At 36.7% G+C, this 16,661-nt stretch overlaps 1 protein-coding gene across 1 annotated transcript in view; it reads left to right on the forward strand.

Annotated features, from left to right (window-relative positions):
• The window catches only part of LOC116731314 (chloride channel protein 1-like), a 28,676-nt gene extending 12,665 nt beyond the window's left edge, over nt 1-16,011 (forward strand). Inside the window, exons 13-24 of the mRNA XM_032581031.1 lie at nt 2,257-2,326; nt 3,524-3,634; nt 4,457-4,670; nt 5,321-5,454; nt 5,679-5,770; nt 7,321-7,413; nt 7,767-7,854; nt 8,738-8,820; nt 10,002-10,046; nt 10,764-10,868; nt 12,627-12,713; nt 13,558-16,011. Of these exons, the coding sequence (XP_032436922.1) occupies nt 2,257-2,326; nt 3,524-3,634; nt 4,457-4,670; nt 5,321-5,454; nt 5,679-5,770; nt 7,321-7,413; nt 7,767-7,854; nt 8,738-8,820; nt 10,002-10,046; nt 10,764-10,868; nt 12,627-12,713; nt 13,558-14,061 (1,626 nt within the window). The 3' untranslated portion in view covers nt 14,062-16,011. The remainder of the gene's footprint in view (nt 1-2,256; nt 2,327-3,523; nt 3,635-4,456; nt 4,671-5,320; nt 5,455-5,678; nt 5,771-7,320; nt 7,414-7,766; nt 7,855-8,737; nt 8,821-10,001; nt 10,047-10,763; nt 10,869-12,626; nt 12,714-13,557) is intronic.
• The last annotated feature ends 650 nt before the right edge of the window (nt 16,012-16,661 follow it).

The raw sequence follows: 16,661 nt of genomic DNA on the forward strand, positions 1-16,661 counted from the left end.
GACAGAATTTATTTTCCCTGAGGTGTATCCTTGGTCTTCCCAAAATGCGCTTCAGGGATGTGATCCCAACCTGGAAGGAGAAATCCACTTTTTTTCTTTTTGGTTAAGAGCCTTTGCCTCATATTTAAGTCATTACCTGACATATTGTTTTATTTTAGCTGTCGACTTGATCCCCTAGTTTGAAGTTTTTCTTAGTAGTATGTGTATAAAGGTACCCATCTGATGACTCAGATTCAGATTTAACATCTTCCTTTCCCTCTATTTGTGTTTGGTTTATGATACCAAAGTCTGAGCAGAACTCTCCAGATGTCTCCAGCCTTAGGTATCTCTAAGACATTTCTCAGCCCACTGTTAGACTTGATATTTCTACACTGAGGTTTCCTTAATAATTAACACGTCTGCAACAGGTCTGGAAAGCATCCTTGCCAAATCTTAATTGTATCCCATGAATCTTATCTTCCTTTAAAGTTGTTTCTTAAAACTGATTCAATGGGAGTGTCTATTAGTGGGTTAGTAGACTATTGACAGCATTTTTAGAAATCACCATTTCAAAAAACACAAATTATCTTGAGAGAATCATTTGCAAGTACAATGTGATACTAGGACAACTTGGCGCCATGTCAGTGCCAAAAAACTTTTTCGTTTTACATTTAAGGTGCAGTAAACAAATTCTCTTCATTTCATAGTGTATTACATTGTTCACAAAGGCAATCTGTGTGCTACAGTTTCCACTTTAGTTACTAAAAGTATGTCTTATTATCTCTGACATAAAGTGCTTAGCTAATTCTAAAACTAGAATGTATAATCTCTGTATTTAATTGGCTCATTGATAATTCTGCTCTTAATTTGATTGCGGTGACAGGTGTGCTGTGTATCTGCTGCAGATACACAGCAGCAGCAGCCAAGCCGATCTAAGTTTTGCAGTAAATTTCATTGTAAAGAATGAAAAATACTTTGATCAGTTTAGTTAGATCAACAGTATAATTGTACAGCCTGTATGTTTATATAATGATGCCAATGAAATCAGGACATCCCTGGTTTAAACTTCCACAGCATCTTTCTTTATTGGTGTCCTATATTTTATTTTACTTTGAAACACACTTGGACTTCTGCTCTAATTTCATAGCATGTTGCTAGTACCATCTGTCAAAGGATTTGTGACATTGTGTGTGCTGACTGACATGTCTTTTTGTGTGTGAAACTGCTTTTGTGAGTTGTGTGTTTTTCTGCCTGATTGATTTTAGCTGTTGAGATTAAAAGAGAGGAAAAAAACTGAACACATTCTTCTCTGTCATCAGCATAGGAGCTGCCCTGTGAGAGACATGCTAATGAGTTTTTATCGTTTTCCATAGTAATTTACTTCTCAAACACTGATGAGAGATGACACATAGAATAGTATTCTGGACTGGTGAAAGGGTAATGTTATGTTTCCAAAAACTCTTTTCAAATGAGAGTGGCGGTGCACAGCAGGTGTTTTGGAGGTGTTCTGGTAAACCACAGATGTTTTCAGCTAAATGCCAAAAAGAAAAAAAAAACACCACTAAGGTTGTTATTATCTCTGATGGGGATGAGAACAAAGCATATTATTATAAAAGCAGATTTGAAATTATATTCAAATTAAGAGAATATTGTTTTGAAAACAATGCAATTGACATTTGAAAGCACACGTCTAGAGGAGTTTGTTCATACTTCATTCCTCTTTTCACCCTTTCACTGGTAAGCAGTCCACATTAAGCTGGCAAGGCTGCAGCACCAGCATCTGTAGCTTCTCTGGGGCAGATGTTCATTAAGTGCCATGCTCAAGCATACCGAGGGATGATTGAATCTGCTCCCCGACCTTACATACAAAACACCACTGCACAAACGCCATCACTGGAACTCATCAAGCTGTGGCTGAATAGGAAGATTTTTTCCTCAACTCAAATGGGAAAAAAAGTTAATAAGCTCAAACTGTATGGTACTATACACACTTGTTGCTATGCAACGTGACACCTTGGCTGCAGTCTGAATGTAAGGTGGGTAACATAATGAGAGTAAAAGAGCAGTTATTAAAAGAAAATATAATACATTTTTCTTGTCTCATAATGTCTCAAAATTAGCTATTCAGCTTGCCAAAACCTTGTGAATGAATGCAGCACTACATATACAAACAATTTATTCAAAACAGTTGTCAAATTTGTATTCAGTCATTTTAAGATGTGCTTCAAACTTTTTTGTTGGCAGATTATCAGTATTGTATCTCTTTCTTACATGCAGTTCTGGATGTCTGCAGTGGCCACCACCATGCCCATTCCATCTGGGGCCTTCATGCCTGTCTTCATACTCGGTGGGAAAGAAACAAGAGATTATTAATGAGTGGAAATTCTTTTTTCATTCCTCAACCATCAATCCTTTACAGTGACTTCTTCAGCTGCCAATAGGGGAGAGGCTGGGTCAACTCTGGTCTGGTTCCCAGCTCATGAAAGGGCAACACAGAGATAGTCATAGCAAATAACTGTTCATAAAGACCCACCTGTTAACAATTTAAAATCATATCACATTGTTTTCTATTTTTGATGCCATCAGCTGTAGGAGTACCATATTTTTCGGGCTATAAGCCACTACGTTTTTCCTACACTTTGAACCATGCGGCTTATAGCCCAGTGCGGCTTTTCTGTGGATTAAACTGATACATTTTCATCCCACTGGGTTCTAAAATATTAATAGTTTTAAATTTTTACTAATTAAAAGCACATTTGAAATTTCAAAAGCTGGATTCTCTCCATTGTATTGGCTTCAACATCATATTCACCAAGTTCCTACAATTGAAAAGATAGTTCAGTGTGAAATGCACTTCTGAAGGAGAACTAAAGGTAAGTTCAGCAAAACAACTTCATGTTCTTCCTTGTTGTTTTATGCATCCTTAAATCTAGCTCAGTACCTCTTTAAAACATGCAGATGGATGCCCTATTTGCTCCCTTCACATTAAAATTGGACATAAATTTCAAATAGATCAAAAGCTGTTTTTAAAGATTGCCTCTGGGCAGAAATACATTATTTGGTCAGAGAGCCTCAAGTGAAGAACTTTGAAGTGGTAATTTCTAAGCGCTGCCTCTACATTAAACTTACTGCACTGTCTCACTGTATTACTGGAACTTGATGTGGCTGCGTGACCTAGTTGAAGAAATTGTATTTGTCCTCTCTCATGCTTCCTCTACCAACTGTTTTTTTTTTTTTAATAAAAATGAGCAAACACTTTTCATCTAATTACTCTTCAGTATGTGTAAAGGAAAAGTTTTATGTGTCTGTGTTGGCCCTGTAATGGACTGGTACCCTCTCCTGGGCTTACCCTGGGTTTCACCCAATGACCACTGGAGATGAGCTCCAGCCTCCCAGTTCAACAACACTGAACAGAATTAAGTGCACATAAGAAGTAGATGAATGTTTAATTCATAGACATACTGTAGAAAAGCTCTAGATGTTTCTTATTTGAGTGTCTTCTGTTGAATATGTATTCACTTTCACCAAATGCTCCTTTCTTTAGGAGCTGCATTTGGCAGGCTGGTTGGGGAAATCATGGCAACCCTGTTTCCTCATGGGATTGTGTTTGATGGCATTCTGTACCGCATCATTCCAGGGGGTTACGCAGTCATCGGTTAGTACATAGTTTCTTTTCTCATCTATTCTTGCTCTGTTTTGTGTTATTGCTTTTGTCATGCTTGGTGATATTTCAAAAACATCAGTATCTGCAGCGGTTATTGGTTTTGCATCACTAAAATCCACATTCATTAAGTTTTGCTACCAAACTGTCCATTTCTGATGTCGCCATGCAGTATCTCTTTATGGATTTCTTTTTCACTGCATCCTGCCAACTTCATGCATCCAATGATTTGAAAAAGTGTCAAGTATGTCTTTCTTGTCAACTTCTCTTCCACTTCTTGTCAAACTTGCTGGTCCTCCAGTTGTCACTTGCTGTCAACTCATCTTCCTGCCCTCCTGCGCACCTAATCCTCCTCACCTCCCCCAACTTTCACCGTTTGTTGTCTCTCCCCCCCTTTGCTCCCCTCATCCTTTCTTTTAGAACCTCTGGTTGCTTTGCTTTGACAGTTAAATGTCACAGTAGGTTTTCTCTGCAGTGCTCACCTCAGCAGCTGACTCAGAAATGTGGCCTCCCTTCAGTCTCTATCCTGCTGCCTGGAAAGGCCATCTCTCCTCTTTGTTCACTGATCTCTCTAACCAGTCTTCTTCTGATCTCTTTTTTTCATTTCCATGCTGTGTTTGTGAAAATCAGTATTTTAATACAGTCTCCACTACCTTAATATCTTTATTTTTCTGTGTCCGGACTTGTTTAAGTCCCCTAATTTACTTTTAATTATATCTTCAGTCTGCATTTTGTGTCGCTTGTCTTCTTTCCATTACTGTTCCTTTGCTCTGTGTCCCATACTTCTGTTATTTTTCCATCCTATGTCTCTGACAGGTGCAGCAGCATTGACCGGAGCTGTGACTCATACTGTGTCTACGGCCGTTATCTGCTTTGAGCTGACAGGACAGATTTCCCACATACTCCCCATGATGGTGGCTGTAATCTTAGCCAACATGGTGGCCCAGGGCCTGCAACCTTCCCTGTATGACTCTATCATCCAGGTCAAGAAACTACCATACCTGCCAGAGCTTGGCTTTGGACACATGAGGTTTGTGTTATTTGCAAAGCGATTTAACCAAAACTTCTATCATGGTTTTATATATTCTCAAAGATGTGTTGGAAAGACTAGAAAATCTGTTTGGTAAATTAGCTTAGCTTTTACTTTGTGAACTGGGACAATTTCTTGTAATTTGCTACTTATAAATCTGAGGAAATGAGCACCACATCTGGGGATCCCCAAAGGTCTGTTCTTGGGCCAGTTTTATTTTATCTTTATGTTATCTTGTGGAATTATACAACACTTTTTACTATACGTACGCTGATGACATCACTTGTCATTGAATTGACATAAATACATAAAATGTATTTATGGGTTTAAATACATTTCAGGATTGTTTGTCAGGTGAGAACTATGTTCATAAGATCCCAGGACCAAACCTCAACAGGGGGTTAGTTTATTTGCTCCATAAATCTGGAACTAACACCCTGAAAATCTGAGATGTGCAAAAACTGTTTGACTAAAAACATCATAGCATACTGCTACTTCTTCATAATGGCAGACAATTATTATCAGTTAACTTTCACCATGTTTTAGCAATATGTGTTTAAATTTCTTTTTTTTAATTTCCATGTAATGCTTACATTATCTTTTTTAAATATATTTCTTATCTTGAATACATTTTTTATTTACTCCTGCAGCCAATACAACATCTTTGTAGAGGACATTATGGTTAGAAAGGTGAAGTTCATATCCTCCCAGTCTACATACAGAGAAGTCAAACACCTGTTGGACTCCTTCTCACTGAAAACTATCCCTTTGGTTGACTCTAAAGGTATGCTTATTATGTATTTAATTTAGAACTTAAATTGAACTGAAGAAAAACATAAAAGTGAGGTACAGTTCAACTAAATTCTAATGCAGACGAGGAAATCCTTCTAATGTATTATAAATGAGTTTGTGTAAAATTACATTTGCCAGCCTCAAAATCCTAAGGCAGTTAAGTTACATTGCATTATTTGTTGAAGTCCAAGTAACTATTATTTTTTGTTAATTTAGATTCTATGATCCTCTTGGGCAGCATTGACCGTGTGGAGCTTCTAGCGCTCTGTGATTGGTGGTTGTCCCCAGAAAGAAGACTTCTGATGGAGGTAAATTAGATGTAACCGGATCATTTATTTTGATTGCTTAGAATATTTTTCATTGTTGCTGCATTAATGTGTAATATTGCAAGTTTTGCTGTTCACAACTTTTGATAATGGTCCACATAATCTGGGAAAATCCCAATATGCTTTTCATGTGTGCACTTTGATGTTTCACAAAGCCCATCATTATGTGTGCAGTCTAAAGTGCCCTTCAGGTTACATGAAATTGGATGGGAAATGTTTGCTTCGTAAAACAGATATGTAATAGGTATCATAAAACATGTGCTGAAGCATAATTGCATATACAGTAATTGGCCTAATGATTGGTCTAAATTGCAGAAGAGGTTATGTCTAATTTAAATCATGACTGTCAGTAATTGAAACTATTTGTCTGTTTCATCTACTTAGTCGAGTCTGTTTTTGTAAGGTAAAGTAATTTTATTATCAGTTTGTGTCTCTATCCATTGAGTGACCCAAAAAAGCAATTGTTAAAATGAAGCAGAAGTAGATGGATAGAAAATGTTTATGTTTAAGTTATATTTGCTCTGTTTTTATCACTAATATTTTTGGTGTGAAAACATTAATGGCTTTACCAACATTGGATAAGCCAGACTAACCCTGCCCTTTGTGAAGGTTTTATAACCATGTGTTGATATGAAAAAATTATTTTAGCTGAGTTTTTTAGAGAGGTTCAATCAAGGAAAGTTCATCTCAGGAAACAAAATTAAACACTCAATAATTGGTTTTGTATAGAAATAGAATATTACTTCAGAACCTTGATCCATACTTATTGGCATTTTGAAATATTTTCATGTATTGTGCAGTAGATTCATTTGATTAAGCCCAAAATTGTTCATACATCCACCAGATTTAGATGCAAATTATTCTCATTTAAGCAAGAAATTTGTTCCTGATAGAAATTGGACAGACATCTCTCCAAAGATATATATATTTTTTTATATATATAAAAATGTTTCTTATCACAGTTATAACTTCACCTGTGCATGTTTTGCTACCAGACGTTTTTATTAATGTACTTAGACACAGACTATGTTAGAGGCCAGTTTCTTTAGTAATTTACTTTTGTGGCTTAACCATCTTGTTTAGTCTCCTGGACAAATTTAAGTGAGCAGCCTTCCTATGTATAACACCAAATTAAAAGAAGATTTCAGGGATGCCCAAGTCCAGCTCTGGGAAGCTTCTATCCTTCAGCTTTTACATGCATTCCTTCTCCAAGACACCTGAATCAAATAATTGGCTCCCTACCAGGACTCTGCATAGCTAGACGACATTCTGATAAGAGAATTCAGCCGTGTGATTCAGGTTTGTAGGAGAAGGAATGCGATTAAAATTTGCAGGATAGTTGCTCTTGAGCACTAGACTTGGCCACCCCTGAGCTAAAGTATGTAACCCTTTACTATTTCCTAATGACCTGACCATCACATTCTATCTATCTATGTGGATTATATACCATGTCAAATGTGAATATATAGATGTTTATTTATTCATACAAAATATCCATTTGCTTTAAAATGTTTCTCTGATTGTGAGCTCAGGGTCCGAGCCTACAGGAGAAGAATCCGTGTCCAAAAAGCAGTTGGGAGTCATTCGCCTTTGTAGATGATGAAGAAGATGAAGAAAGAGACAAGGTGAGCCAACAATTTGCTTTATTTTTTATTCCTGACTACATCTGTTTATTAAAACGATGTATCATTTTGTTTCAAACCATAATAGTTGCTTGTGTTTTAACAATTTTACCTGCATAATTTACACCAAGCAATTAAAAGAAAACCCTAAAAGTAGAATATAATTCTATTCCCTAAGAGCATAATTAGCTAAATAGAGCATCCCCTTAACTGTCAATTAAAGCTAACAGTGGTATAGTGTTGCAAATGAAAGACAACAATCCAGTTATAATAACCAATATGAATGATAAAGTACATATGCTGTCCGATTTGGAGCATCAGCTTAGACTTCCAGAGCTGTGACTTGTTGTTTTCAGGGCAGCCCTCTTCAGGAGGAAAGAAACGGTCCTGTACCCCCTCCGAAACCTCAGGACCCCTCCTCCAACCACACTGCACCTGCAACTGGTGAGTTCAAAGGTCAACACATTTTTGCATCATTTATTCACCTCTGAAAACATATGAAACATAATTTCACTGCAGTTGAAGAAAAAGAATTTGCAATTTCCTACCTTGTAACCCAAAGATAAAGCTTCTGTTGAAGTTAATTACTACATAAATAACCAGTTTTTGGAGGAGACAAAGTCAGTGTATAATATTCCACTACATTCTGAGAGCCTTTCAGAGAAATATTGATTCCTTTATACAAGTTCAATCACTACACTGATGTAAATTAATATCTGCTTGGTGTGGCTATACTTCCTTCCTTTCCTGAAATAAAAAGCTGATATACATACCCAAACAAACTGGTTTTTAAAAACAGAAAATTGAGTAAACTTTTTCTTCCCACTTCACAGTTATGCATTATTTTTATTGATCTATCAAACAAAATTCCAATAAAAAAAAAAAAAACAAGCAACATGCAAGAACCATGCATCACCTGGATTTTGCGGCTTCACAAAAGCCCAATGTGCCAAACTTAAGAAGATTCATTTAATTAATGTCAGCTTTTCATTAAACAGATTCAAACATGTTTGTTCCTCTGCACTCAACAGATGTCAAATAACCAGACAGTGTAGCTTTGCATTGCGAACAGCAATGACTTGGCTGAATGTTTGCAGGGAGGAGGCAGATGGTGTGTGTGGATGTGTGTGTGAGTTGTTGCACAGTAGCTTATCATACTCAACAATTTGCAGCCTCCAAGTAAAGAGGTATCTAGGCAACCACAATAAAAAGGTTTCTTTGGTTCCTGCAGAATCTTGACATTCCATTTGCAGTTGAGTTACTTTCTTTGAAGGTGTGTTTGTATAATTCATTGACTCTCGTCTTGTTTCCGCCTCTCTTCTTTCAGAAAAAGGTCCCCTGCAGTCGATGAGGAGAACGCTCAGAAATCTCTTCACCTCTAAAAGCAGACAGTCAGAGAAGGAACTGCAGGTGTGTCTGTGAATGCAGCTTTTGTTGAGCATCACTCAATTTCTGAACGTGCTCCAGTAACAATGTAGTTCCTCTGTTTTTTGCTGCTCTGCATGTTATTTTCTGGTTGGTAATTTGTTCCTTTTTCCTTCAATTTAAATGTGACTCAGTTATGAACTGTTGAAATGCAAATAGCTCTTCATCTTTTAGACATAGCCTAATGCCAGAACCACATTCATGCACGGGTACTGGTAGGTGAATTTGTTAGCATTTGACCTCTATTCATTGATCGACAGAGATTTTAGAATAACAACCTGCTTCAGAAAAACCTCTCCAAAATCAGGCGTTTCTTTCCAATCTTCTCTCATCTGGGAAGTTCTTATATTCAGCTCTGCAGTCTGACTCACAGAGGGAAACAAAGCTCGTCACCTGCAGGTTGGAAAATCACACCATACAGAAGTGTGTGGTTGCAAGCTGGAGGGTTCAGAAAGTGATTTCTGTTCTGCCCACTACTGAGGTTTTTGTATTGTCGTGCTGATTATCAATTCCCTCCAAGGGGAATGTTTTCACATGAAACAAACATCTATTACGCAGAATATCAAACAGACAGGGGACATTTTCCACCAGCATACTTCCAAAATGTTGTTGGAGGTAGTAATTTACTGTTTACACCACTATTTTTACCCACAATCTAAGCCACTTTGCAAGTACGGTAATATAAAAGCTTTAGCGATATTGGCTGAAAGTAAAAAAAACACTCCCCTTGTTTCCTTCTTATTTAAATAAACAGACACGGCATTTCATTGGAGTAAGATTATGTTGTTTCTGTCACTTGGAGGACAAAACTTAGCAAGGCATGAAGTCAATGCATGCAGGACAGAAATAAGTCACAGCAGGTGTTGCCCTGAGTTTCAACGGCTGCATCCATTCAGGCCTCTTCTGCTGGATGTGCTGTGCAAATTGCAGAGGGACTACAGGCCAAAAATAAAATAATCCATATAAAATTCAGCCTCTTTAAACTGAAATTCCAGCTTTTAGATGTAATTTTTAGAGCCAAGGCAAATGCTTACCATTACTGTTAAAGTAACGTTTTCATTTCACTTGCAGTCACCCCAAATAAGATTATTTTATTAACTTATTAGACAAACTTCAGATTCAGAAACTAATCTAATTTTTTTTGTCTTTTACTGTTTTATCTCAAGGAGCCCTGCCCTCCTCCTCTATCAGACACTATGACTTCAGACGAGGTAGGTCAATGACAAATGAGGAATATCAAAAATTGTTTTCAAGTTCTTTTGTATTTCTTTTATAAACACTATGGTTAATTAAAAGTTGTTTAATCATAGAAATATCACCAATGAAATGTGACTTAATAGTGTTGCATATTTGCTGCATTGGAGATTCAAAGTACAGAAGTATTTCTGTGCTAATGCACCAAAACACAATTGTTCCCTCTGGTGTTTTTCTATCTGCCAACCTGCTTCTACTCTTCCTGACGCCTTCCCAAAATTCTCCACAACACCATCCTGTAAAAAAGCACTGGGTCTGTCACAAGAGGCCGAGTCTCATCGGTAAAATCCAAAAAGAGGCTAAAAGGTGTCACACCCTCTAAATCTCAGGGTAAAAGCGGGACATGCAAGGACAAAACACAAGGTTTCAAGGTTTTTCAATGTCCTTCTTATCGTTAAAGAAAGGCATTCTCCTCTCTGTAGCTAAAAATACTGTTTACAGACATAAATATTTTTGACCCATTCTGACATCTCACTGTTTATAAATTATGTAACGGCTATTTTTATTGCCTGAAAAATTTGTTCATATGTTTTATGACTCCTCAGAAAAACAAATCTTGATGCCTCCCTCTGGCTAAAGTCATACTTCTGAATAAAATAACTTTGTTTCCCCCTGGTCTGAATCTCAGTCGGCTGATTCATCCCTGTGACCTTGATGTTTATTTGCTGATGCAGATCAAAGCGTGGGAAGAGGCAGAGATGGATAAGCCGATGGAAATCGATGAGATACGAATTGACCCTTCACCTTTCCAGCTGGTGGAGAGAACTTCATTGCACAAGGTTGGTGGAGGAAGACTTCTCACTGAATCCTTGTTTAAACAGCTGTTCTGCTCTAATTTCATTCCCCCAAAAGCAGTATGTCGAATCTTAACACCCTGGACATCCTTCAGAAATGTTGTGCATAATTGGAAATGTATAATCTAATCTAAATAACCCATCTGTTGATTTTCTAATCTTATTTCAATAATTGTTATGTGACCTCGTTGTCCACATATGGACCAGATTTCTCCCCTCTCTGAAATAAGAAATGTTCATGCATTAATCAGTGTCTTATATTCAAACCATGATTTCTCACATCTGTACCTGCAAAGAGAGCTGCAGGCATGTTGACGGTGGATCGGGAATAAAAATAAAGCGCTGATTTTCGTATTTGTGCTAAAATGAAATATGCAAAAAAAATCTAATGCATTGGCTTTCATGTTTAGAAAGGCAGTTATTACACAGCAATAAGGGCAGAGTTTGAATCTAAGTTTTAGTTTGTAGTTTCCATGTCCTCTTATGCATTCATGAGTATTACTTGGATACGCCAGACAGTCAAAAACATGGTTGATTAATTCCGGTTGGTCAAGCCGATAAAAATCAATGAGATACCTACTGACTCTTCATCATACTAAATTGTACTTGCACATTCATAGCTGTGTGTAAAAGACTGGTGACCTATGCAGGGTGTAAAAAAGAGGACTTTCTATGAAACTTTTTTTCTCTATAAAACCAATACTATTCCCTACATGACCAAGGTGATTATTCATCATCCTTATTATTAAGTAAAATAAAGACGTTATAAAACACGTATTAATTCATCTTGTTGTGAGACAACAATGCAAGTATTTTATAAAATAAATTTGATAATCCAAAGCATTTTTGCATTGTTAGTGTTTGCACAGTTATTGTTTAATTGCTGGTTGCTGGTAGTTTTGTTTTTCTACCAGCAAGCAGCTAATTTTGACAAAAACGGCCATCCCCTGTTGCAGAAAACCTTGATGTGTAGAATTTCCCAGGTTTGCTGACTCTTTGCTAATTGATACATTTTGAGACTTCTCTTAGAACTTCAAGCACAGTTTTTTGTTAAATTGTTTCATTTTTTTATTTGTTAGTCATTATGATTTAAAACAAATTATTGTACTACTTCGTTGCTTAAGATGACTATCAATCTTTTCAGTTTGCATTTAAATAGCAGTGTGAAAGAAGATATAAACATTCCAGAAATCTCTTTTGCTGGCAAATTTTGTAACATTATGTAAATCTGCTTTCTGGTAATGCTTTCACACACTCATTAGACTTCTGCTTTTTTCATGTATTCAGCAGTTGGTACCACGGGATTGAATTCCCATTGTTATAAATCTTAGTGGATCCAGGATTTACTGTCATTTTCAGGAGGCAGAAGCGAATAAACACCATCTAAGCCTTATTATTCTTTTTTGTGATTTCATTTCCATGGTAATACACAGAATACCGTGCTCATTCATGTGCAAAAGAGTCCTTGTGATTGAGATGTACTGATGCATACAAAGAGCTCCCCACAGTGGGAGCTCAGCTGCTGTATGAAAAATATAGTTTGTGTATTCAAAATATGCTCAAAGACTTTCCCTTTGTGTTGAGTCTGAAGCCACTTTGTTCTCTTTGTGTCTAGATGGCGCAGACAGAGAAGCACTGGGCTTGTAAATCGTCTGAAGTCACAGACAGATAAAAAGAAATGTCCTTTTAGAAGCAGTATTTTCTGACAGTTGGCTGAGTTACCTTTTCACCTTGTCTCTGCAGACTCACACATTATTCTCCCTGCTTGGACTAAGTCATGCTTATGTGACCAGCATTGGAAAACTTGTGGGGGTGGTGGCTTTAAAAGAGGTAAGAAACTTAAGTTAGAAAAGTTACTTTTTCCCCTACCTAACTAGAAAAGTCACTGTTTCTGCTTCTCTGTCCTGCCATTACACTACATATGACATAAAATCTCAGAATTTTGTTCATATAACTGACACCTAATTCTTCTTCTTTGATAGATAAACAAAACAATGAGTATAGATGCTGCACACATTTGTGGTCAATTTCCAATTTGGCCAATCATTTTGATACCAACTGTATCCTATTGTAATTTGTAAAAGCATAAAAACATCTTTCCTAGCATTTCTGTCGTGGTAAATTATTATTAGAAGCAGGGAAGAGTGTTACTGGGAGGTATGGGTGGCAGTGGAGATGGTCAGAAAAGAAAGAACTCATGCATTGTCTAATGACAGTTTTTTGGCCCTTGATTTAAATTTATATTTTTGATTAGATCAGTATATATCATTTGCATGTGAACCTGGACTGTGTATAAAGCCTGTACTCTTTCATGCTACAATATTTATATTTTTGCTATGTGTTTAAATGTTGACAAAGTGTTCAAGCCGATACCTTTTAGACTAGCTTTAAGTAGTTCTGTTGCATCTCTTCGACTATGAAGTCAAAATGCAAATGGTTTTTCCGATTGCTTTAGATTTAAAAGTCTCTGAAATTGTCTAAAATTATTGGCTTTAATAGTATTGTGTTTGTTAATGACTGGCTTTGATCTCCATAATTTTCTAAGAGTCTGAGAAACTTGTACTGAAATGTCATCTTTTCTTTTGTATCGTCTTATAAATCCTATTTTCTTAATTCTTTGACCTAATTCTTTTTCTTTATTTCCAATTCTGTTTCCCTTTCTTTGCTTCCTCAGCTCCAGAAGGCCATCGAAGGCTCCACGCGCTCCGGTGTCCGGCTCCGGCCCCCTTTGGCCAGCTTTCGTGACATCAGCAAACACAAATCTGTCCCTAAACCTCCACCCTCTTCTTCTAGTCCTTCTTCATCTCCCATTTCAACCTCTCCACCGTTGTCTGAAATTATCCCAGAGCCTCCCCTCTCTTTAACCCCTGACCACAACCAACACCATAATAATAATCATCATAATCACCACGAGCATGAAACAGAGGTATGGATTGAGGGTGTATCGAGGGATGTAGAGGAGTGTAGCAATAGCATCCGCTGCAGCAGCACTTCAACAAGTAGAAGTTGCAGCTACAACAGCAACTTCACCCTCCCTCCACCTTCCACTCTTCCTCCTGCTCCTCCTTCCACAACCCCTCCTTCATCTCCTTCTTCCTCCATCTCTCTCTCCACCCTGAGACTTTCACAGAGACTCCTTCAGGTGGTAGAAGACAGTGATAATGAGCCAATGGTTTAGCTTACAAACAAAGAATATTTTTTTATACCGGAAATTTGTATTTAAAGATATTTTCTTTTCCATTCTTAACTTATCGTTCTGGTATTTGGGCACTTTATGTACCTCTCTTTATCACACCGCTACAAATTCTTTGTAGTTTAGAGATGTAATTCTCGTTAGTCATCTAATTCTCCAGCAAAACCGTCGCCATCACTTCTAAACACATTGCAGTGGAGTTGTACCTCAGGGATCAATCCTTTCCCCCTTTTACTTTCAATTTACATACCTCCTTTACACCAGCTTAACCAGAACTTACAGAATATTGCATTGGTTGAAAATAGGAAATGAAACTTAAAATTTTGTTTATGATTGTTTTAGAGCCAAAGCAGCATAGAGAATTTTGACAAAACGTTCACAATAATCTGCTTGTTGGAAATGTTTTGATTTTCATCAAGAATTCCATAGAAAACAAGAAACAATAAGTAAATGCATCCCATGCTGCTTTCCGATTTTTATTAGTTAATTTGATTATTTCTGTTTAATAACTGTTTCCCAACCAAACTCAGTCTGCATTTTTTATCTATTTATTTTGACCAACTCTGTTGAAAAATAAGCAAAATATTGCCTAGCAATGTCTGCCGGGGCTCCAGAGAAAGGTTCCTGTACTGCCATATTACCTGATTGTTCATGTCTTACTTTTTAAAATGATATCAGAGCAGGTGAAGCTAATTTGGCACTAACCCTTTGGATCGCAGCGCAGTAATGAAGCTGCTCAGTCCACCATGGAAGACTGGCCAAAGCCCCACAACGACCTCTGTGCTGACCTTGTGGAAGCAGCCTCAGAGCTCATTTCTCCATGGCTAAGTTGACAAATGAAGCAGCTAAAGGCGACTGACAACACCAAACCCTCTCTAACAAAGATTCCTTTTGGGTTTTTTTACAAAGCCACGTCCCAGAATGACTCACAGCTTCTTTGAATAATTTACCGGAGAATATTTATGAGAATCAAATCGGACAGAACAAATACCAATCTACAGCATCCTCAGCAAAATGATGGTTAGTATCTATGACAGTAAATGACAGCTGACAGTTTGTTGTATAACATCTACACATGATAGAGATTCAGACAAATGCTGACAGATGGGAATCTTATAAATTAGTATTTAAATTTAATTTAAATATTTAAAGGAGGAACAGTCAGTATGACTTAATTCAGGGGCTGGAAGTTAAGGGCTCGCACAGAAATGTGTCTTGCATCAGGAATAGAAGGTTTTATTGCATGTCTCCTCTCAAATGCTGATATGTATTTGAAATCTGCAGTTTTCTGTTACTGAAAGACTGTTGATCTGGAAATTAGAAGCTGGGTGCATGTTCTAACTCAAGTTAGCACCTTAGAGGACTCCTTAATAGAGTAAAGTCATTTCATTCATAGATAATGTTATAAAAAGCATGTGAAAAGAAAACTTACACATCAAACCACACTGCAGCTTAAGTAAAATTGCTAACTAATGCAATTTTTACTGAAATACATGCATTTCAGTACAGAAATGCATCTGTCCTTATGATGCACCATTTCCAGATTTCATCTTATACACTTGCACTATTAAGTTCTCTTAACCCAAAGTTAGTCCTCGGGTGCTGTTTTAAGTCTTTAAATTTATCTCTTTTTTTTTTAAATAGCTTTTTATGTTCAAATAAAACATGTATCTGGATCTTAAACAGGTGTTCAGTCTCTATAAGTCTTGTATCATCTGTTTATCTGGGGTAATAATATTTATTTACCAACTTATTTATTTTTTGGTGTTTCTGTAGATCCAAATGTTTTCCAGATGTTCATATAACTGCAAAATGGTAGAATAATAAAGCTTTATTTGAATGTAGATTTTGAATTTATTTTGCCTTCACTGAATGTTAACTTTTAATTGCCTGCACCTAAGTTCTTGTATGTATAAAATATCCTGACTAAAACATTTTTTTTCTTGTTCTTGCCACCTTGAGTTACTGCTTATAACAGAAAGTGAGTGCTCTTTGCAGCTGTTTAAAGTGATGTTCGATTTGAAAACCAGGAACAGATAATAACTGATTTAGTATCTTAATTTTGTATGATTTGAGATTAGTTAGCTCCCATATGCTTAAGCTAACAGCTAATCAAAGTGGGGCCAAGTCAGGTTTTTGATATCCTCAAACAACTCCAGTCTCAAATATGTAAAAGTGAACACAAATGTTATTATAGAAACCACCATCACAATTGCATTTAATTTTTAATATTGTAGCTCAGCATATCTTGTCATAGTAACACTGTAACCACTTTTTACCGTATAAAACCTTTCCACATATTTGTTTCATACAGAGGACTATCAACTCCATGATATCCCTGACTCCAGTGTAAAGAACTACTGTACATACTTCAACAAAAACGATTTTTAACAGTTGAAGTTGTGCAACTTCACTGTTGGAATTAATTTGACAAAAAAATAAATAAGAAGTAGTGTTGAAGAATGTATGTTGAAAATTCGGCGCCTTTTTAGTATCCTTTATAAATACCATTTGCTTTGTAGCAATCTGCAGGTGAATGTTCAAGTTCAAAATGTTTATTGCAGAAAAACAAAAATAAATGTTAG

Source organism: Xiphophorus hellerii, chromosome 13, assembly GCF_003331165.1.
Source record: "Xiphophorus hellerii strain 12219 chromosome 13, Xiphophorus_hellerii-4.1, whole genome shotgun sequence".
NCBI lineage: Eukaryota > Metazoa > Chordata > Actinopteri > Cyprinodontiformes > Poeciliidae > Xiphophorus > Xiphophorus hellerii.